The 22,314-nt window shown below is 41.9% G+C and overlaps 1 protein-coding gene across 1 annotated transcript; it reads right to left on the bottom strand.

Moving 5' to 3' along the window:
- Positions 1-153: 153 nt before the first annotated feature.
- On the bottom strand, positions 154-21,400 carry col1a2 (collagen, type I, alpha 2). Its single transcript, XM_012829563.2, has 50 exons — positions 21,185-21,400; positions 19,379-19,380; positions 18,102-18,128; positions 17,556-17,639; positions 17,159-17,215; positions 16,853-16,897; positions 16,691-16,744; positions 16,227-16,280; positions 16,035-16,088; positions 15,822-15,875; positions 15,527-15,580; positions 15,170-15,214; positions 14,707-14,805; positions 14,381-14,434; positions 13,788-13,886; positions 13,646-13,690; positions 13,097-13,195; positions 12,368-12,421; positions 12,092-12,199; positions 11,702-11,755; positions 11,429-11,527; positions 10,786-10,839; positions 10,574-10,672; positions 10,319-10,372; positions 10,171-10,224; positions 9,991-10,044; positions 9,842-9,895; positions 9,571-9,615; positions 9,332-9,430; positions 8,932-9,039; positions 8,576-8,629; positions 8,424-8,477; positions 6,828-6,881; positions 6,654-6,707; positions 6,407-6,514; positions 6,196-6,249; positions 6,032-6,085; positions 5,681-5,842; positions 5,294-5,401; positions 4,656-4,763; positions 4,419-4,472; positions 4,131-4,238; positions 3,861-3,914; positions 3,365-3,472; positions 3,045-3,098; positions 2,830-2,937; positions 2,380-2,626; positions 2,020-2,204; positions 1,664-1,906; positions 154-1,201 (listed from the first exon to the last, which is right to left on the bottom strand). Exons 1-50 carry the CDS (start codon positions 21,252-21,254, stop codon positions 1,055-1,057), a joined length of 4,050 nt encoding a protein of 1,349 aa, XP_012685017.1. The 5' UTR covers positions 21,255-21,400; the 3' UTR covers positions 154-1,054.
- Positions 21,401-22,314: the final 914 nt, after the last annotated feature.

Here is a 22,314-nt window from a genome sequence, read left to right as displayed (position 1 = left end):
CTTTCCCCTCTCTCTGTACACATTCTCTTTTTGTTTGGTCACTTGTTTTTTTTTTTTCAAGGGAGTATTACCATCCGAGTAAGCACACACACATTTTACATTTCATTCCGATCCCTTTGCCTGTGGATATTAAAGCACTTAAGTCATGGCATGTTGTGTTTTGGAACATTGGACATGCTTTATTTCAGAACTTTTCACAATTTATTTAAACATCTCACATATACAAAATAGGTACAATAAACTTTTTAGTTTGTTTTGAGAAAGAGAGAGGTCTGCTAAACCCATTCAAATGGACGAAATGTGCTGTGAACAAGAAGACTAGGGGGGACTGAAGAATTGCAATGCCTTAAAATGAAACAACTAAATAAAACAAAAAAACAAACAAACCAAAAAAGGTCTAAACAAAAGTAAACCAAACAAGTTAAAACCAGACAAAACATCAGGTTTAGAATTAGTCCACTTGCTTAAAGTGGGAGATTATCGGGAAGACCTGTGCAACACTCCGAAGAGACAATACAAAGTAACACAGTAAAAGTGGTTCTCTCCACAGTTGCATAGCACCATAGATCAGTATTAGCCATAGATAGTATTTGAGCACCTTTGATACAGGACAGAACTTGAAGCCTTTAACACTAACGACATCTTAGATGTGGACCAGGTTTTTGTAATATTATTTTCTTGAACATAAGCATGAGGTAGTTTTAAACCTTGTTTTTGAAAATTGTGGTTTTAAACCTCCTCTTTGGAAGATATACAAAGACCACAAAGTGATGCATACTTTCGTTGTTTTTATTACATTTATTTTTTACAAAATGATGACATGTCCCACAACATGGTGTTTTCCTGCGTCTCTTTGGGCTTCTGTATTAATTTGCATTGTGCAACACTTCCATTTAGTCCGTTGGTCCTCTCTGATAGGGCCCATCTTAAGCAAGTGGATGTGCAGAGAAAATCAGCATTCGGTATAAAAAACAACACAGACAGAAGGGCAGAGATTGTTTCTTTTTTCTTTCTTTCTCTCTTTTTTTTTGGATTTAATTTATCGTGAGTCTATTCATTTGAAACAGACTGGGCCAATGTCCAAACCAAACTCTTGATCAGCGCCACCAATGTCCAAAGGTGCAATGTCGAGGATGGGCAGACGAGATGGTTTATTCGTTCTGTATTCAATGACTGTCTTGCTCCATTGGCCAGTGTGTCTCTGCAGGGGGAGATGATGAGAAAAAGATTGGTTAGTGTGGAACTTTGCAGACAAAATTCGATATGAAAGCTGTGCTCTTTCTTATCATTCAAGATTAAGCTTCTGTACGTTATGACTGTGAATGTGCAATACTGTGTACACATGCAGAGCAATAATGAGGCCTTTTGAACCATGTGTCTTTGTGTCAGAGGTTTCTATGAGAGGAAGACATGGTAGCATGACATGCTATGACAGCAACACCATTGTCATATATTTATTTCATGCCTTGACCCTGCAGCAAGGGACTTTTCTCAAAAGCATCAGCTCAACAACTGACAGACTTGAACTGAAATATATCTGTGAAATATATGTGATGCACTACCACTATATGGTATATGCTGTTTGTGTAGAATTAACCTGTCCTTTTAACAGTGTCTGTATAGTCTCCATCGTAAGAGAATAAAGTAGGAAGGAGAAACGTACGGTGCAGCCATCCTCCAAGACGTTGAAAGTGAAGCGGCTGTTGCCCTCTGCCCTCAGCTCTACATCGTTGGATCCCTGCAACAGCACAGCCTTCCTCAGGTTGCCGTTCTCAGCATCCATGTAGGCGATACTGTTCTTGCAGTGGTAGGTGATGTTCTGGACAGCCTGGTTGGCCAAGAGGCGCATGAAGGCCAGCTGAGTGGCCATGGTCTGTGTGCTCATGGTCTCATCGTTGTAAGTGAACTGAAAACAAGCGAGGAAACACAAAGGCAAAGATATTAGTATATATCCATGGATCACACCATTCACAGAAGGTGAAATTGACTATAGCTTCATGATTTGTCACTTAAATTTACCTCAGTACCACCATTGATGGTCTCTCCGAACCAGGTGTGCTTCTTCTCCTGGGAGCTTCTGTACCAGTTCTTGCGGGCAATGCCCTCGGGGTGAGGATAGATGCAGGTCTGTCCAGTAGTGAAGTCGCAGTAGGCCTTGATAGCATCCATGGTGCAACCCTGGTTGGGGTCAATCCAGTAATAGCCTGCACAGCAAGGCCAAAGAAGTTAATATATTGCTATTACAGTAACACATGCTCAGAGATGTTAAAGGCTTAAAAAAATATATATGTTATGTGAGTTGCTTGATATGAATAAGTGAATATTGTATATCTTGATGTTATTTAATGTGAAAGACATAAAAGGTCAAAGTTAACTCACCGCTGCTCCAGTCTGGGTGGCCGAGCTTGATATCGCGGCAGGTGCGGGCTGGGTTCTTCTTGGAGCCCTCGGGAGAGAGCAGGTTGTCGATCTGGGTGTTCAAAGACTTCAGAGTGGCGTCCACCTCGTAGTCCTTGGCCCTGAGGGCGGCCTGGTCAGCAGCGTACTCGTCAAAGCCACCAGATACATCATAAGAGCCACCAGCGGGACCAGGGGGCCCAGGCAGACCAGGAGTTCCGGGAGGACCCTGTCATCAGGCACAACTATGACTTAGTGGAAGAGTTTCTTCTGCTTCAGGCTTAATAACATCAAACTGAAATATGTGTAATACATACATTTCTATACATCCTGTCTACAGAAGTATTTGAGTACATAGCTATCTCGGGTCAGTCAATCAGCTGATTTCAGCGATCTGGATTCATATGTGTATGTCTCTTTTTTTGAACTTACAGAAGGTCCAACATGTCCAGAAGGACCACGGTGACCAACAGGTCCCACAGGGCCCTGAGTTCCAGATCTTCCGTCCTTACCAGATGGTCCAGAGGGACCAGCAGGGCCCTAAGAAACAACACCACAGAAGTGTGATGGGTTATTGACAGACCTATGGACCAGCACTATGGGTATAGAGTATTTTGAATAAAAGTACAATAATCCGGGCTACTTACTCTGGGACCAGAATGTCCAGTGGAACCAGCGGGACCAGAGTCACCAGGAGGACCCTAACAAGAAGAAAAGACAAGGTAATTATATATATATATGTACACAAAAGTTAGATATCCAGGTATAGGAGCATTGTTGCCATTTTTGGTCTTGACAAGACTAGTAGCTTGATACTACTTATACTACTAACCTACACGATAATTGCATCCTAAAAGTACATCATGGAGTAACTAGTCCTGTCTTATTCTACTACACTACACTTTTTACACAGAGAGCACAAATAAAGTCCTTAACAGCTGTAGTTGAAGCTATGACTGTCACTCACGTTGGGTCCAGGCATTCCCTGGAGACCAGGGTGTCCACGCAGTCCCTTCATGCCTCTGTCTCCCTTCTCTCCTGCAGTTCCCTTCTCACCACGGACTCCAGCAGGTCCCTACAACAGAGAGAGAAAGAGGAAAGAGTAATCAGAGAACCATCTCAGAGAGGACATGACTTGACTGGTTGTTGCCAGCCTATCGGGGATGTATCCAACCACAAGATGTCAGCTGATAGAGATTTTCCCTGTATCTCCCAGCTCTTGACTTGACACTTGACTACACGACTTCATGCGCAAACACTTTATCCATTTATACAATGCTAGGTTAATATAGCCAATAAAATAGTCAATACGCCACTGTACACTTCTGGGTGCTTTTTCAATGTTCTCAAGTATTTTGTTAGCTTTATATTCACACTTTGTACATGTTTGTATCTGAATGAAATAGGTTCTGATTCTAATTCCACTGTTCCCGGTCAGATATCAAGCAGGGGTGTGTACTCACAGAGGAACCTCTGGCACCAGCAGCACCGGCGGGTCCACCAGCACCAACGGGTCCCTAAAAGGGAAAACGATCAAATAAACATCATCCTAGAGAAGAGCATTGCATTTTTAGATACACGTTACAGGCTGAATATTAGCTATCATTTCAATACAAAGGGTATTTAAGGTGGGGATGTATAGTGATGAAATGAAATGTATGACTTGTAACAAGTCACAAATTGATTAAGAGCTTGGTGGTGTTTCCCTAAGAAATGCTGACTGGGACACTTACAGCCTCACCACGGCTTCCGGGTCTGCCAACAGCACCAGCAGGTCCAGCGGGTCCAGGGGCACCAGAAAGGCCAGAAGGTCCGTTGGAGCCAGGCTCACCACGGTCACCCTGATACAAGAGAAAGGCAAAGCCTTATGTGTAGTGTTGTAAAAACACTAAGGTCCTTGAGCCAGTCTTGGGCGTAAATGCATTTAGAGATATTTAGAATGCATCATGATGGAAAGTACTTGTATGCATTAGGCCAGGTTGGTTTGCTTCAATCACCAAGCACTAGGCCAAGAACGTTACCTTGAATCCAGCAGCACCAGGACGGCCAGGAGGACCATCGTTACCAGGGTTACCCTGTATAAGGAACATTGACAAAATATTAGATGCATAGTGTCGAACAACCAATCAAATAGAATTCATCACCATCGCCAACCACCTTTCAGTGACTGAATGGGTTTTGGCTCTGGTTCTAGCTCTTAGGTATCTATGGGTAATCCATGATATTCATCAAATATTGTGATGTGTGATGACTCTTACCTCACGTCCAGCCTCTCCCTGGGGACCAGTCATACCACCCATGCCCATGTTACCAGGGGGACCACGAGGTCCAGAAGCACCAGCAGGTCCGAGTCTGCCAACCTCTCCCTGTTTGAGGAAAGTTATCAGGTCATTGATCTTAATCATTATGAACATTTCTTTGTTTCACCATCATGTCAACCAGTTGCTAGGGTTTCTTTTTACTGTTGTACCCAGCAAAGTGGACATATTAGCTGCTAACAATGTGCAGACAAACTATTAGCTGTTAACAATGTGCAGAAAGACTATTAGCTGCTAACAATGTGCAGGACTAAAGGACGGAAGACTAAATTAGCCAATTTACCAAGCAGTACTGTAGGCACTAAACTAATGCCTTCACTACCAAATAACTGCGAGGTTAGTTATGATATCCTCTGTGAGGTGAGGATTTGCAAACTCACTGTTTAAATAATGTAACAGCACAGTTTTACCAACTGCACTGCACGTGTGTGGTGTGTCGTGCTGTGTGACAATAAAAAATTACTTTGACTTTGACCTACTAGATTGCAACGCTAGCATTAAAGTTCCAGTTTCAGTAACCGAATGTCCATCTATCTATCTGTAATGATTTCATAAGCATGATCAGAGTGAATACTCACAACACCACCGGCCATACCAGGAAGACCACGGTCACCTCTTCCACCGGGAAGACCATTGAATCCCTGAGATCCGAGCTGACCCTGAGGTCCAGCGGTACCAGGAGCACCCTATCAGGAGGCATAGATAAGAGCAAGCCATGTCATTTCAAAGAACATGAGTCTGTAAAAGTCTGTGGACAGTTGGACTAAGCCTACATATTATGTTCATAATTGATTTAATGGTTATGAAACAATTGAATATCAAACAAAACGCATCCTCTATGTCCCCATTGGTTAACTTATTTCCTCTTCCATGTATGACATAGCATTGCTGGGAAAAGGCCCATTCTTATTCTTATGGATGGGCCGGTATGAGAGATAATCGTGATTATCAGTGCTTATTCTTACAGCGGGACCAGACTCTCCAGGGGATCCCTTGTCTCCAGCGAGACCAGCAGGTCCAATCATGCCATTCTCTCCTGGGGGTCCAGCAGGCCCAGCGTCACCACGGCCTCCGCGAGGGCCATCCTTTCCAGAGGGTCCAGTAAGGCCGGGAGGTCCTCCAATACCCTTTGTGTTTCAAATATGAAGAGAGGAGATTACTGTGAAGTCTTAACTTTCCTCTATATAGGTGAATATTACGGAGTAGACTCTTGAATGTTACTCTAAGGACACTTGATAGTGGAAATGCATTGGATATTATTCCTCTTAAGGTATATGAAATAATGTCCTGAAACATTTAGTCAACATTAAACTCACAGCTGGGCCAGGAGGTCCAGGTCTGCCACCAGCACCAGGGAAACCAGTCAGTCCCTAGCAGGGGGATAGAAGGACGTCAATGAGAAACACCCATGACACAGAGGAATTAGCTGTGCATTTAAGAATTTGGGGAGGCTCATGATGACATTGTCAGGTGCACTTACATTGGGACCGCCATCACCACGGGCGCCAGGGGGGCCAGCAGGTCCAGAAGGTCCCTTTCAAAACAAACAAACAGGAGATGATAAGTCTGTCAGATCTACATGTTAGGCAGATCTGAGTATATGGAAATGAATATAGGCACATGTTCATTGAGAGCTGAGTGATTTGCCTTCACAGTGTGTAGATAAGATGAGGTGTGGGGGTAAGACTCACAAGGGGTCCAGAGTTGCCAGCGGGTCCAGCAGCGCCGGGAGCTCCAGCATCGCCCTTTACACCACCGGGTCCTTTCTCTCCTCTTGCTCCAGCTTGGCCATCAGCACCCTGTAAGGGATCCAAGACATGTTAAGTTCTTTCTTCAGAGGAAGTCTCAATCAATATTTGTGTATACACTTGTTTATGAATACATAAAAGCTTTTAGGCTGAAGTGTTTTTAGAGTTAAATTCAGAATTCGGTACTCACAGGGGGTCCAGCGAATCCAGAGGGGCCAGCGGGGCCAGACTCTCCACGCTCACCCTAAAATGCAAAGCCACACATTGAATCACTGAGCCAGAGTCCAAGTTGGTAAGAACCTTTCAGGAAGTAATTTCAGGACTGTGACAAGATGTTGTGTGGATATCATCAAAAAGAACCTACTGGGGTTCCACGGGGGCCAGCAGGGCCAGCAGGTCCGTAGGATCCACTCTCTCCCTGGGGAACAGAACACAGGTATTAGACTGTAAGAGGTGTGATTCCAGAAGATACTGACAGTAATAGCTAGCACAGATAGCTAATTTGCTAACTGTCCACAACACTTTAATCGTGGTTTCAGGTACTCTGGGTGCCCTGCGAGAAGATTGTATCAAGGATTTGATATCTGATATGAAATATGATGGTTTTTCATTGGGTTGAAGAAGGTGTGATAAAGGAAGATGCAGTGGAGATGTTGTCTAAAGGTCATGTTGAAATGTCCTGAATAGTTGTTTCAAATAATTGACGTCAAGGTGCGCACTCAAGGACGACAAGTTGTCGATTCATGTTTGTCTGTCTTGTTTAGCGGCACCAGCTAAAACAGAAAAAGATTATCCTGAGCGCTGGTTTATACTTTACTGAATAGCTGTTTCCACCATCTAGGCCATAATAAATTCTCTTCCTTGTGGAGGTTTGTTGAGGGCAAATCAAGGAGATATAAATCTTTTTCCACAGGTGAAACTTGCTAACCTGCTCATCTTTCACAAATGCCCTCTTTGAAAAATTCTTCACTGCCTAAGTCAATCTCTTTTGAAGCTAAAGAAGGCAAAAGTCTTCAGGACTAGTAGACCAGCTTCCACAAAAACAGTCTTGAGAGCTGTAAAGTAATATGCAGAATTTGTAACTTCAGTGTTTCCTTCCAGGAAAATGAAACTTTTATTTCATTCTGGAACACATCTTCTGCAAAGAATCCCAAATGTTGATGTGGCTTCCCTTCTGGCCACAAATTTAGGGTACGTAGATGGACACTGAAATTAATTTTAACAACTTTTTAAGATGTAAAAAATACATGAAAAATGTAAAAAGGATGAAATCCATGAGGCTATATTCCATACTGTGGAATACTCATACAGAGTTTCTTCAAATGCTCTGCTATATTCCTGAGTGTAAGTCTCCAGGTTTTCAAAAGCATTGTTGTCTTCATTTGTTTGTTTTAGTTGTATGAAATACAACACTGTATAAATTACACAAAACAGTATAGTATAATTGAGTATAATATCCATAAGGATTGTTTAAGTTTCCAAATAGTTTGATTTCTTCTCGTTCTTCTCATACTTCATGGTGACTCCATTTAGCGTCAGCCAAAGACCACACAGTTTCTGTCTCAACCAGCAGATGGCGATGGTGAGGTAATGCTTCCTGCCATTCACACGTTTTCTCTGCTGGTGACAGGTGAGGGTCAACCAGACGTTTTACACAAAGGTAAATTTGTCTGTGTCCAAAATTCCACGGTCCACATGAAGGGTGTATTTGCTCCGGGTAGCTGACTCATATCTTGAGGTGAGGAGTGTCTCCATCTTGATCTTTGTGGATTAAGCATCGTGGCTAGCTAACAGTTCCACATCCATCTTGGGATGAACTGGGAGTATGCCACTCTATTGATCACTTCCATGATGATGGATCCTTAATTCCCTGAATTTATTTCTTTGTACAGATTGAACGGATCACTGGTCACTCTTTCATCTGTAAATATGGATGATGGCACCTCCAGGTGATATTTACCTTCTCACCATTGGCACCAGCAGGTCCAGGGGGTCCAGAAGGTCCAGGGGCACCCTACATGGCAGACGAAATGTGAAAGTGAGACACTGTCACACAGATTATGATTCTATGAGTCTTGAGTGATAAAACCTGATTAGTAGTGAAGTACTCACACGAGCACCATCTCTTCCGAAATTACCCTCCAAGCCTCTGAATCCACCCTCACCCTAGTTGTGAAAACAAAGAAGAGAAACATATATGAACAATTCAAGAAAAAAACTGAGCATTAGTTATTCCATTCCCTGTCATCCTACATCTGTACAACAAAACGTGCAGGAGCGTCCACAGAGAATAAACTCTTCCTTCTAACAAAGTTGGCTGAAATGCATATTCTGACGGAGTCTCTAGTTAATAGCCTGAAATGTTAACAAACAGACACAAATGGCCCTTTTGTCAAGTTGATGGTAGGCACTGTGTTCGCACCATCATGAGGAGATAATGGATTTAGATGATATTCGGGGGTACTTACCTTCTCACCCTTGGCGCCAGGAGTTCCACCAGCGCCGCGCTCACCGGGCATGCCAGCAGGTCCCTGGTGTCCGGGGGCACCAGCGGGTCCAACAGCACCAGGCTCACCCTGAAGGGGGACAAAAGACCTTTAGCCACCTCCATGCTGAGAAACACTGAGACAAATGCTTGCAACACCAAATATCAAGAATTATAGTATATGTAACACACATAGGAGGACATTTAGCCATTTACATTGGGAGAAAAACTAAGGTGGTATATGAGAACAACCCCTGCGAATAAACAAAATTATAATCTACAATACCCATACGGAAATTTCAATTTCCTCTCCACTAGAGACATGATGATATCTCTATTAGATTCTAACAAAGCTCATACCCCAGAAAGTGTCAGATCCCTACCTTTCCACCATCAGTTCCAGGAGTACCAGCAGGTCCACGGGCACCAATGGGTCCCTGAGAACCAACAGATCCAGCTGGTCCAGGGTTACCACGCTCTCCCTAGGGAGGACCATGAGGGCAGAGTTAGCGCTTTAGCTCTTGAAGGGATGGAAGAGGCTATGGCCAAACCCTTGCAAAGTAATGGAAATATACGCAACATGCAGAGGGTGCAGGATCGAGGGAGGTCAAAGGGCACGTACCTTCACACCAGCAGGTCCAGATGCACCCTGATCTCCAGGAGATCCCTGTAAAAGAAATGTACACATTTGTTACTGTGTGCCCAGAAAGAACAGGTCAGAGAAACTGATAAATATGTGGCCCTCTGGCCTGCATTTCAGTGCATTAGTATGTAGTGTTTATTACAAGGTATGAAAGCCTGATGACATTTGTGAACTTAGTCAGTTACATTGAAAAGACAATTTTACACTAGCTAGAAGTGGACCCAGTATTGGATATCTGGAAATCACTTACTCTATCACCACCCTTGCCAGCCTCACCAACAGGTCCAGCGGGACCAGGCAGACCCTACAAGGACAAATAGAAATGTTAATACAGAGTTATTAATTAAATCTTTATCAATGTCACATTCTCTTAGACCGACTATTCAGAGCAACACTCACCTGGAAACCAGGAGCTCCAGAGGGTCCCCCTTCTCCCTTCTCACCAGAATTACCCTAAAAGCACAAGAGGGAATCACCATTAACATCAAGTATGGCGGGGTAAACATCTGAATCTCATGGAATGTTGAGATGAAAATGGGAATCTCCAGCTCTAAAGGGTTGAGAAACAATTGAACTTACTGAAAGTCCAACGGGACCAGCTGGGCCATTGTTACCATCAGGGCCAGGGGCTCCCTAGAGATAAGAGATTCAATTAGGTCACACATAAATATCTTTGGTGTGGTGTCTGGAAGACATGAATGTGTAAAAATATTTCTTTGGCACTTACCCTCAGACCAGTAGGTCCAGTGGGTCCCTTCTCTCCAGCCTTGCCAGCCTCACCCTAAAGGATAAGAGAGATTTATAATCAGTGTTTTGCACACTCTTGCTCGGATTGTGGTACTCTATTCAATTTCACTGTTTTCAGAATTGAAGAGGAAAAGCACAATTCTGAATTGTAATTTCTGTGTCAGAGATTAAACAATTAGAGATCAGATATCAAACAATTCGAAACATCCACCCTACAGGTTCTTCAGGTACTTACACCAGGGCCCTTAGGTCCGGGGAATCCAATAGTACCGGGCTGTCCTCTGGGTCCAGTTGGGCCAGGGGGTCCGGAGCGGCCATCTTGTCCAGCAGGACCCTGTGATAGTTCAAAGATACTTGTAATGAGACTGCCCCAAGGAGACATTGTACAGGGCAGTAGCTGAGTACTGATGTGATACAGGAATCACAAAGAAGGAGAAAGGTACATACAGCAGGGCCATCCTTTCCTTGGGGTCCAGCGCTTCCAGAGCTTCCGGGGAGACCCTGTAGAGACACATTGTATAAGCCTTTAGCCTTACAGGTCAAACTCATGTACTACTACCACTGCTACTGTTTTGATTAACTGAAATATAGTGGAGCTATTATACCCAAGTTCACCATGACATGTGCATGTAAGTGGCGGATTCCTTTTTAGTTATACACTGGAAAAGATGTGTGCCATCCTTGTGCCTATTGGTTGGGGACTTCCTACAGCGTCCAGTCCTCTCACTGTCCTCTCACAAGTACTCATATCCAATAACCCAACCTAACCAATATAGTAACTGCCCTAAGTGGTGTAATTGAAACTAGTGCTCATAACTCCACTGTAACTAAATCAAGGTGCTGACCAAGTCAAGGCTAACTCACTACTGTCTAACTGTGGGGTTTCAAGAGGATGATAACATTTTAAAATCCCACACTCACACAAACATAAAACCGGTATCGGACATGTAGTCAATATATACATATATAGGTGTGTATGGTGTTTTACTGCATTATGCTAAGAATTTCATGCTATGCCACTTAATAAGTTTAGTCTGGGCATAGTATCACGTTGAACATAATATATTTAGCAGAAACGACGGTAACTCACTCTGGCTCCAGTCTGACCGGGCTCACCAGCACGGCCGGAGTCTCCAGGGCCTCCACGGGCACCGGCGGGTCCAGAGGCACCACGAGCACCGGGCATGCCCTGTAAAATAGCACAGAAGAGTAGCAAGTTAGCTAAAGGTGTGTCTCTACCTCTATGTATCAGGATTTTTTTTTATATCTGATAAAATATGTTCATCATCTGAGCAAATATCACATTAATTACGTTTTACATCAAAGCAAATATCACATTAATGACATTTGAACAGTTTCTTACCATTGGGCCAGCACGGCCAGGAAGACCAGGAAGCCCACGAGTTCCAGAAGCACCCTACGAAGAAGGACGAAACATTATTGTATTTAAGCACCTACATATTAAGTGCTGCTAATGTGGTGTGTACAATGGTAATGTATCTATTTCTACTTCTGTTTAAGACTGTACAAGGATATATTTATGCACTCAGATGAGTACAATGACCTAAATCAAATATAAGTCATATGCAGTGTCTGGGATATGTATGTATGTGTGCCAAGCTTACTCACAATTAAGACATCATCTGGAAATCACCCATAGTAATTCTTAAAACTAACTATATATTTAAATGGCAGTCTGTAACACGTCGACCTCATAAACACAAAACAAACAAACATCAGTGGATCAACTCACTCTTGGTCCAAGAAGACCAGCAGGTCCGGATGCACCCTGCTCACCAGTTGAGCCTCTCTTGCCCTCCTCTCCAGCGGGACCAGGGGTACCCTGTGCTCCCATCATACCCTGTGTGACACAGACACAAATTCAGTCATGTGAGACAACAGACTCAGTGCTACTCTACTCAGATGTGGCTATACACACAGCCTGTGACAGTTTGTCTGGTGTTTTATGATATGCATTTGTTTGTTCATATGAGAGACTAAATAGATAAAAATGTGTGTGTCTACTTACAGGCTCACCCTTGACACCAGTCTCTCCCTTGACACCAGAGGGACCGGGGTCTCCCTATGACAAGGAAAAACAAAAAGGTTTGAGGCCTTTTTACCCACAATGCACAATTGATTTTATACCTGTTTCCATTCACATACTTATCAGTTAACCTGCAGTAATATATTCAGGGCACCATAGTGCATCACACAATAATAAAAACATTGACTTCTAGTAAACCACTTGCTGTCATATGCCATTTTAAAGGCATGGATTGGATTATTTGGTATCTTTTGGCATCAATTGTTGACAGAATGATGCATGACGATGACATCTACTCAACTTGCAACTTTTCCTCCTAAAAGGAATAACTAGATGTACAACCAAAGTGAGGATGTAAAAATGCTTGATAGTATATAGTAAATGAATACATAACAACAATGATCGCCAAAAAAAAAACGTAAGACATATAACAGAAAGGAGAATTCGTCATTCTAAAAATTCAATGTTGATGACTACCTCTGCCTAGTGTGAGTTACATAACATTTACATTACATTAATTCATTTGACAGAGGCTTTCATCCAAAGCAACTTACAATTGAGGAAAAACAATCAAGCTACAGTTTGAAGTTTGAAGACCTGTTGGGCAAAAGTTCTAATTCTAGTCAATCTAACGAAAGGTTGCAGGTAGTGTTCCAATGCTGGTGCGACACAAGCACTGTCAGGGGCAGGGGCAGGGGCAGGGGCACTTACAGAAAGGCCTCTCTGCCCAGAGGGGCCAGATGGTCCCTGGGGTCCGTTTCCTCCTCTTGGTCCGGGGAATCCGGGGGTACCAGCAATTCCGGGGAGACCCTAGTGAAGACAATAAGACAAAAGTATAAGGTACGGGTAGGTGATGTTATGCCTGAGGACTGAACATACTAGTAAATCTGTATGGTTATGGTTGGTTAATGTGAATGAAGACCTGTTATTTTGAAACCTTGAAGAGGGACAATAAAACAATAGCTATTTGACCATCTTAATATAAACATCATGTTTGCTTTACTATGCTGTACTAATACCTGTCTATATGTCAATGATATGTGGTTGACATGAGAAGACATTGGACTTATATGGCAACTTCCTTGTGACCTTTCGCTGACCATGTTTCATAAAGGCAATGGCAAGCTAAATACGGCTGCACAGAGTTGAACTGTATCAGTGAAAACAAGCTCATGAAGGCCTGCTTCGTGAGAATATGCTGACCTCTTCACCATAAGTTTTTTTTTAATAAACATAATTGCTAATTGACTAACTACTTACAGCAGCTCCCTTGGCTCCGTTCAGACCATTAGCACCAGGGTTACCCTGTAGAGAGGAAAAAACAAAACATGTTATCGATCACAGAATTACCTAATATATTGACATTATAATCTTGCAAAAAAAGACAAAAAACGATACTTACAGTAGGACCAGCTGGGCCAACAGCTCCATTGGGACCGGGCTCACCTCTGCCTCCCTGAGCTCCAGAAGGTCCAGTAGAACCTGCAGCTCCAACCTCTCCCTGTTTTGTGTAGACAGAGACAATGTGTGAGCACATATGCACACAAGATGGCTGCAGGAGGCCCATTTTCAATACAGGGAATAAACTCTTCCTCAGTATTAGCTGGTCATTATAGTGGCATTGACTAAAGTATGCTTGATGTACATGTATCTGTTGTATTGCATTTATCATTATTCAGTTCCTTTGGGAAAAGGAAACAGTGGGGGATATGTGAGTGTTAGCCTCAACCATAGCGCTACAGCTAAGAACCTAGTGTAACTCGATGTGAAATCAGTTACTTAATGGATATGGTAAGAGTAAATACTCCAGCTTTTGAACTATTTTAAGTTGTTCAAAACGTGTTATATGCCATGGAGTAAGACAAGATGTCTATCTACAGATGTGTACTGTGTAGCTAAAAGGAAATCAGTAATATCCTGACCTAGGTTTGACATGAAGTGTGTGTGTTTCTTGTGTTCATGTGTCAAGTGCATGTTCAACGCTGTGAAACTCACCTTGGGACCAGGGGCACCAGGGAAACCTGGAGGTCCAGCTGCTCCCAGAGGACCCTGGGAAAAAGAGCATAGAGGGGCAACATTTACATTTAGATTTAGACCAAATAGTGCAGCTTTCAGTCAAGTTTAGTCCAGTAGACTACACCATAAAATGGAGGTAATCCGATCTACCTCCTACCTCCTACCTCCTACCTCCTGCTTCAAAGGTTGTACTAGTTTTAGTTAGCACAACTAGATGACAGAGTCAATTTGAGAGGACATTTATGCACTAGATGTCAAGGTCTAGATGTGCCAGCCAGACCACATGGGCACAGAGAGATACTTACAGCAGGGCCGGAGGGGCCAGTGTTTCCATCAGCACCACGAGCACCAGCTGGGCCTGAGGGGCCAGCGCGACCTCTCTCACCAGACAGACCACGAGCACCCTGGGGAGAGAGAAAACAACCCATGAACCTGTGTTCATTTTCCACAGAGGTAATGCCCAGTGTACAGCAACTGCTGATAAGGAGTTCTATGTTTCATTACGCTAGAGTCCATCATACATTGCACTACCTGAAGCTAAACTGAATTAATAAGATGGTTACTATGGCAATCATCACATTTCAAGCAATGTGGCTGAAATGTGATGCTTCCTCAGAACTGTATGGTAGGTACACTTAAAATCTACTTCTGTCTGGATAGCTTGTGATATAAAAAGTCAACCGCATGTAAATATAGTTGAGGTGTGAAATGACTGAGAGGACATAAAATGAGTGACGTAAAGTGAGAAGAGAATGCTGAAAAACGTACTCTTGATCCGGGGGTTCCAGGGGTACCATGGGCACCATTCTCACCCTAGGGGGAGCAAAGAAAAAAACATTAGACAAGAAAGTCCATGAGGAATCTTGTTGTAGACCATAGAAGAAATACCATAGAGGGAAATGGCTTAAATATGTGTAAAAATATTTGAGTGGACACTCGGAAACATACCCTTGAAATTATGACAGAGCTAATTCTACTGTATTTGTCTCATATCATTAGGGAACTAGAGAACTTAACATTCCATGTTCCTTTTCTAGAGTGTTGTAGGGTAGAAGATGAAAGCATCTACCTCTACTGTGTGAGATGATCAGTACCAAACATTGGTTTGTGTCTGTTGGACATTACCTTAGCTCCAGCAGCTCCACCCTCTCCCTTGCGTCCATCAATTCCATTGTAACCCTGTAGCATAAAAAGAAAACCTTATGAGCAAATACGCTTCTCCACAAAATAATTATTACCTTATGATTTCCCTCAAATGTTTCACAATTTCAACATCTAGACAAGAGCATTGAGTATAAGAATGTGTAGTCCATGATAAAAGAAAAGGGCTGATATTCCTATAATGATGTGATGGTATGATCTGGATCTGATGGATGGCGATATGGTCATTAGAGATTTGTTCTGAGGAGAGGGTCCTTACTCTGTGTCCCTTCATTCCGGGGAGTCCAGGGGTTCCAGGGAAACCACGAGCACCCTGGGGAGCACAGGAAGAAGAGGAGTGTGAATATAAGCATGTCAACAGAAATAGACTCATTTCCAAAATATGCTATGAGTACAAGATTTTAACTAAAAGTAAAAGAACTAAAGATGGCATCTAAAAAAACGATTCACCAAGTGTTATGTGTGCTCTCACCTGAGAACCAGCTGTTCCTCTATCTCCAGGCTTGCCAGGTCTGCCGTTGTTACCCTGCAAGACAACAAAAGCATGACATGTAAAAGAAGTGACCCCATCTTGACCTCAGATACCTGTGTCTTTGGCAACGCAGGATGAACAACAACAGTAACATCCACTCCAATTTGCTTAGGTGTGCCAACTTCAACTTACATCCTCGCCAGATTTGCCAGGAGGTCCAGGGGGGCCACGAGCACCAAGGGATCCCTGTGCACAAAGAGAGAACAAGGATTAAGGTTTCAGTGCTCATGACCTTAAGGCCTTGCCCTTGCCCTTGACCTTACGGCCAACTTCTCAACAGATGATGAATCTTTAGACCAGTGTGTGTGTGTAAAGACATTATGGAAACGAGAGATGACTCTCTTTAGACCAGTGTGTATGTAAAGACATTATGGAAATGAAAGATGACTCTCTTTAGACCAGTGTGTATGTAAAGACATTATGGAAATGAAAGATGACTCTCTTTAGACCAGTGTGTATGTAAAGACATTATGGAAATGAAAGATGACTCTCTTTAGACCAGTGTGTATGTAAAGACATTATGGAAATGAAAGATGACTCTCTTTAGACCAGTGTGTATGTAAAGACATTATGGAAATGAAAGATGTCTCTCTTACGGCCTGTCCAGGCTCTCCGGGCTCTCCAGCGTGTCCTTGGAATCCTTGGGGTCCCTACAAATACATGAAATCAACATGTGAGTATTGTAACGTTGTTTCATATAACAAAGTATTTTACATATACAAATATTAAAAAGCAAAGATATCTATCTGAGAACTTACAGGTGCACCAGGAGCTCCAGGTGGGCCTCTAGGTCCCATCAGACCCTGCAGGAAAAAATTTAAATGAATGTTCATGTTGGTGTTGACATCATGCATCCTTAGGATTTGTCCACATTCTGTGAAAGGCCGATGTTACAGTGCTCTGGCTCTAACAAATGAAGAAGGCTACTTAGTCGTATTGGTACTGTCATGATAGAGTATTTTAATGGGCTTGAAGTAAAACATCAGCCTATGTGCATACTAAGCATAATTATGTATATAATACATTCATTACTTGTGTTGCATTTGAAAAGAAGATCCACATACCATGGGTCCAGGGCCAGGTTCAGGTCCTTTAGCTCCATCATACTGAGCAGCAAAGTTCTGTTCAAAGGAGGGAGAAATTTCATTAATTAAAAGGCTTCAAAATAGTGGTTTATTTTGTAGTAGGATTTGTATAAACACAAACAGGGGTACATTCATATAAACATCCAATATCAATAGATGTGTAATAATAAGTTGAGCTCATATGTAATAATAATGTAATAACAATGTAAAGGGCACATAAAAGCTTATTTTAAGGGGTTAATAGCATGACCCCAAAAGGTCACAGGGTCATTGGAAACTAAGTCATAAGGTCATGACCTGACTCAAATGGACAAATGCTTTGAATGTTTGTGAACACATTTTACAAATTTAGAAAGGGACCAAAAGGGTAAATTACTCCGCCAAGTCCAGGGGGTCCAGGAGGTCCAGCTGGGCCGTCAACTCCAGGTTTTCCGGGTCTTCCATCAGGGCCTTTAGGGCCCTGCGAAAGAGCACACAAACAGGAGGATCAGTGAAGTCGATCAATTACCAATTCATTCAGTGATTCCAAACCTCATTGATTGATTCTCATAAAAAAATAACATGCAGTATTTTATCATATAAAAAATGTTTTATTCAAAACTGAAATTTTTGTCATAGGTAGACAAGCAAAACTGCTATATGACAATGGGGAAAGTCATGTTTAAACTATATCTGAAATGTAAATGCTCAATTTCAGTCTATATCCATACTGTGATGGGTATAATTATTCGGGGAAAAAAACACATGTAAAAATTATGCAAATTAAATGTACCCTATCTGTATATAAGGACGTGACCCCTGCAAGGTCACAAGGTCAACCATTGTACTCTTGACCTTTTCAGATTTCTTTTTTTTTTTCAAAACAAAATGAATAAAAATGGGGAATGATCACTCATTATGTATCACTCATCATTTCACTTACCCGGTCACCTCTGGGTCCTTTGGCTCCCTATAAACATGTGGAAAATAGACACCATCAACCAAAAGACCACAGTGTGCATATAAGGCATGATGCCTTCACAAGTGTTTCTTTAGTGTGCTTCATGCCAAGCAGGTGGAAATAGTGAAGCATGGATAGCCTCTTTATATGGAACACAAACACACATGTCAGCAATTTCAAATAATCTATAATGCATTTTAATTATAGTTTTAGTATATTATAAAATGCATTATACAAATATTCAACACTGTAGTGTGAATACTTCACGCTGGTGTTTATACCAGCAAGCTCGTGCTCATGTGTGAACTTTTGACGGTGGGCCGAGTATCATGACATGGCTGAACAGGCCTCTCTACATTAACATAACAACTGGTGCTGACCCTGAGATGATCCCGCACAGAAAATAAAATAAATAAATGCGAGATTTATTTATTGCATCTGTCCCATGTTTCTTATGTTATGCGGGACTATGTGTGGGCTGTGTTAGATGCAGGTAGCTTTTCAGATGCTATGTGTGAGGTACATGCATGTGAGGGGGAGTGAATCCCACAGCACAGTGAAGCATGCATGCCAGGGACTTTCTGTGTCTGTGATAGATAAATGTCTAGGGGACACAAATAAGATGGTGAAGTATCCTTGCATAAAACAGTATGGTGTATAAAGACAGGCCACTGAGACAATATGAGATTTAAAAAATATCAGTGTGGTAAATTACGTTGAGCTGAACTCAAAAGTTACCATATTAGACTCAGGAATATACTTTCCTTTAGACATCAAACTGTTACAAATATTAGATATATTCAGTGGAACAATCTATCGCAATCTCAAAGTACTGCACTGCGTCGATGACGTCCCAAAATGAGACTCTTTATCACAGCCTGGATTATCAGGCTGCTTGAAAAAATCCAAAAGGGAATATTCAGCCATGATTTCAGGAATGTCTCTGACTTCTAAGTTGCCTTCTAATTCAAGGCTTCTAAATAGGCCCATTGTACCCTAGACCCTGGGGTAGGTGGTTTCTCCTTTCATTGACACTAGCTTTAGCCAATGGGACACCTATCCTCTCTTCGGCAGGAAAAGACTAAAAAAATGTACATCGCAGATATTTCCCAAAAATACGAGCGGCTGCAGTAACTTTGAGATGGCTCAGATTGACATGGATATTTTCACTGAATATCATCGTGTAGGATAAGGAAGACATGCCGAGAGGGATAGGGTGAGTATATCTTATACCAAATATCCATGCAAAATGTACTAACCGCTGTTCATAAGAGGAGGAGAGAAGAGAGACAAAGAGAGATTCAGTTAGAACATGGAACGTGGCAGAAAACACTTTGGTTGGTACAGGTGCATGTGACAAATCAGAACGAAATACGTTAAAATAGTTTCTTATTTTGAAGAGAAGCACGATAAATGACAATAGATCCTCTTTTTCTGTCTAGCAGTCACAGTAAACAATAGATTTATAGAGAGAGAGACATCTATAGTCCATCTCTGTGTTATGGGAAAACAGTATAATATAACTGCACTGCCCTCAGCAAACAAGCATAAGGCCTTGTCAACAGGTGGCCCCAAAGATACTTGGCTGCATCATGGAATATTTACTGTATACAGTATGTGTTAACTTTCTCTTCCTTGTTTTCAATAACAAGCAGATCTGATGGATTAAAGTAAAAGACTAGTTATTTAATTAAATCTAGATTGCTTTTAAATGAATCCTAATCTGATTTTAATTGTAATAACTTACAACGCGTAAGTAATACAACAGTAAGTAATAAGAAACCATGTTGGAATATGTCATTCCTTTTGACCTTAAAAGCCTGAAATCTCCTTACAATAACTGCAAATGTTTAAAATGACAGCATCATTAATATTTCTATCATGGGCAATGTAGGGTCATTATACTGTACACTAACAGAGAAAAGAGCTGCATCATGTCAGCATGTGTAGCAGCATGTGAAAATATTCCTCCAAAGTGTGAATATTGCTTTCTAGTGATCGAGAGCATACCTGAATATTTAACTCTAGAAGGGTTATACTGTATTAAACCATAAGCAGTACCAATGGACTTTAAACGTTATGCTGGTCATATGAGATCCCGACAGAGATTGATGACAAGTCCCTCCTCTTTCTTCCATACTGCAATGACCTTAGATGCCCAGCAGATGTCGCTTTAGGACCTTAGGTGGCTGCCAACGCATGTTTATGGGTGCGCACTAACAGTAGCTATACCTACAAAGTTGATGTTAATAGGATAACTCAGGCCCTGTTTTCATTGCTCTGCTCACTGACATTTGTGTTACTTAAAATGTTGTGTCTGACTGACTTATCATCGAAGTGATCACTTTATATTTAATATTACTAAATATTATATTTAAAATATCCTAAATACTCTCCATTTACTAATAATGCGATCTCCATTTACTGTGACAAAGTTACCAATAATACAACCGTATAGTTTTACACTAAAGGCAACTGACAAATAGGACATTGCACTAATATTATAGTGGCCTATTCCTAATCTGAAAAACAGCCTGATCTGGAATCCATCAATTCTACTGCCAAATATAATGTTTTATGTAGCCACCAGGGGGCACCCTGACATTTCACTATAATAAACGTTCAACCCCTGGAAGCCCAAGACAATAAACGCGCAACAACGCCCCAATCTTTAGATTTAGTTAGAAAACTAGGAATCTAACAAAAACTCTTTTATCAAGTGTTTCATCTATATATATGTTATATACTAACTATGTTTTGTACTTCTTATAAACTTTTAAACATATTTGACCTCTCGCTTCTCACACAGTGTAATAGTGATATGGAGTATCCTCAGGAGCAAAAAGAACGAAGAATCCATGAAAAGATGAAAATCCGTTGGAATTTTACAACTCCAAAGGAGCAGCCCTCGGACGCACTTCTAGCTGTCCTTGATGTTATTTCCGAGTAAGTCGCCGACCATACAGCCCAAACAAAAGAAGCAAGTCCTCGCGATCTCAGATAGATCAGGAGCAAAAAGCGAATAAAATCCATGGTTACAAGCGAAAAATTATAATAAAACTTACATTGGCATGATGCTAGGTATGAAGTTACTGCAAGCAGCAACAGAATCCGGGTATCCACAAAGCTGAGCATGTCTAATTAGACATGCAGACTCCTTGTGCTGTAGTGCCCTGTTTAAACCTTCTTCAAGCAGGCACACAGTCGTGGTGACAATAACTCCAAACTTAGCTTGAGCCTGCTGCCGTGATGCTAGTATAATAAAGCGCAATCAGCCCGATTTATATGGCAGGAGGGTCTTTGACTGCGTGTCAACAGTCAGCCTCTCGACCAATAGGAAAGAAGAAATTCTATATACTCTCATCCTAGCTCAGCCCGGAGAAGTCATGTGGTCCAGCATCCCTGCCTTCTCCCAGAAACTTTGGCAATACTTTGACGGTGATGACGAGTGCAACGTTTTAATTAGATCCATTCTTTTGAGGACGTGGACAATGTCGAAAGTTAAAAAGAGAGAACCTTTACATTTTTTAGTTTTTTAGTAAGTGTCAACACTATGTAAGGTAGGCATGCCGTACGGAAGGTTAGATTGATCTTAGTGCGGGAGCTGTCTAGCTTGTTTTGTGGCGCAGATTTGCACTTTTACGCAAAGCTCCGGACTCCGTGGTGGATACCTCACCCCGGACTGTGCGTTTAGAGCGGCGTAAGAGTCACAGAGCTCCGCAGAGCCAGACTAGAATAGCTGACAAGTAGAGAGAAATCTTAAACAGTTTATGGCATTCCGGAGAAAGAGTTTATGAATTTGTCTGAAAAGAATAGTCTAAACAATAGTCTCTATTCCATCCAGAGACGCTACCCCCATGGGGAATCGAATGTATTGTAATCTCTGTTAATTTTAGCTTCTAACAGATTATATTATTATGTAGGCGTGATCACTCTTATTGTCCAGGCTATTTCTTTAAGCTGGTCTTTAACAATGCACCGGAACATGTTTACAATCAGTACATTTTATTCACATGTGTGCGTCTCGATAGAAAAACCTGGGGAGATCTGGTGTAGGACAAGTCTTCATTGACAAGTACAGCACACCTGTGCATATTTTTGTGCAAAATCTCTAAAATATATGTCCTTCAACCACTACTGTGGTCTTTTGCACAAAGCTGGAATGCAATGGAGTTACTCAGCCCTGGAGAGAGCA

The sequence above is a fragment of the Clupea harengus genome, chromosome 19 (genome assembly GCF_900700415.2).
Source record: "Clupea harengus chromosome 19, Ch_v2.0.2, whole genome shotgun sequence".
Taxonomy (NCBI): domain Eukaryota; kingdom Metazoa; phylum Chordata; class Actinopteri; order Clupeiformes; family Clupeidae; genus Clupea; species Clupea harengus.
Note: the sequence above shows the minus strand (reverse complement) of the source record. Positions and strands in the feature narration are given on the sequence as shown.

Excerpts from the sequence above, each read along its gene's own strand:
- col1a2 (XM_012829563.2), bottom strand. The coding sequence starts at position 21,254 with ATGCTCAGCTTTGTGGATACCCGGATTCTGTTGCTGCTTGCAGTAACT. Across the intron at positions 10,373-10,573 it reads CCGGACCTAAGGGCCCTGGT|GGTGAGGCTGGCAAGGCTGG; the intron begins GTAAGTACCTGA and ends CTTATCCTTTAG. Across the intron at positions 10,225-10,318 it reads CTGGACCTACTGGTCTGAGG|GGAGCCCCTGGCCCTGATGG; the intron begins GTAAGTGCCAAA and ends TCTTATCTCTAG.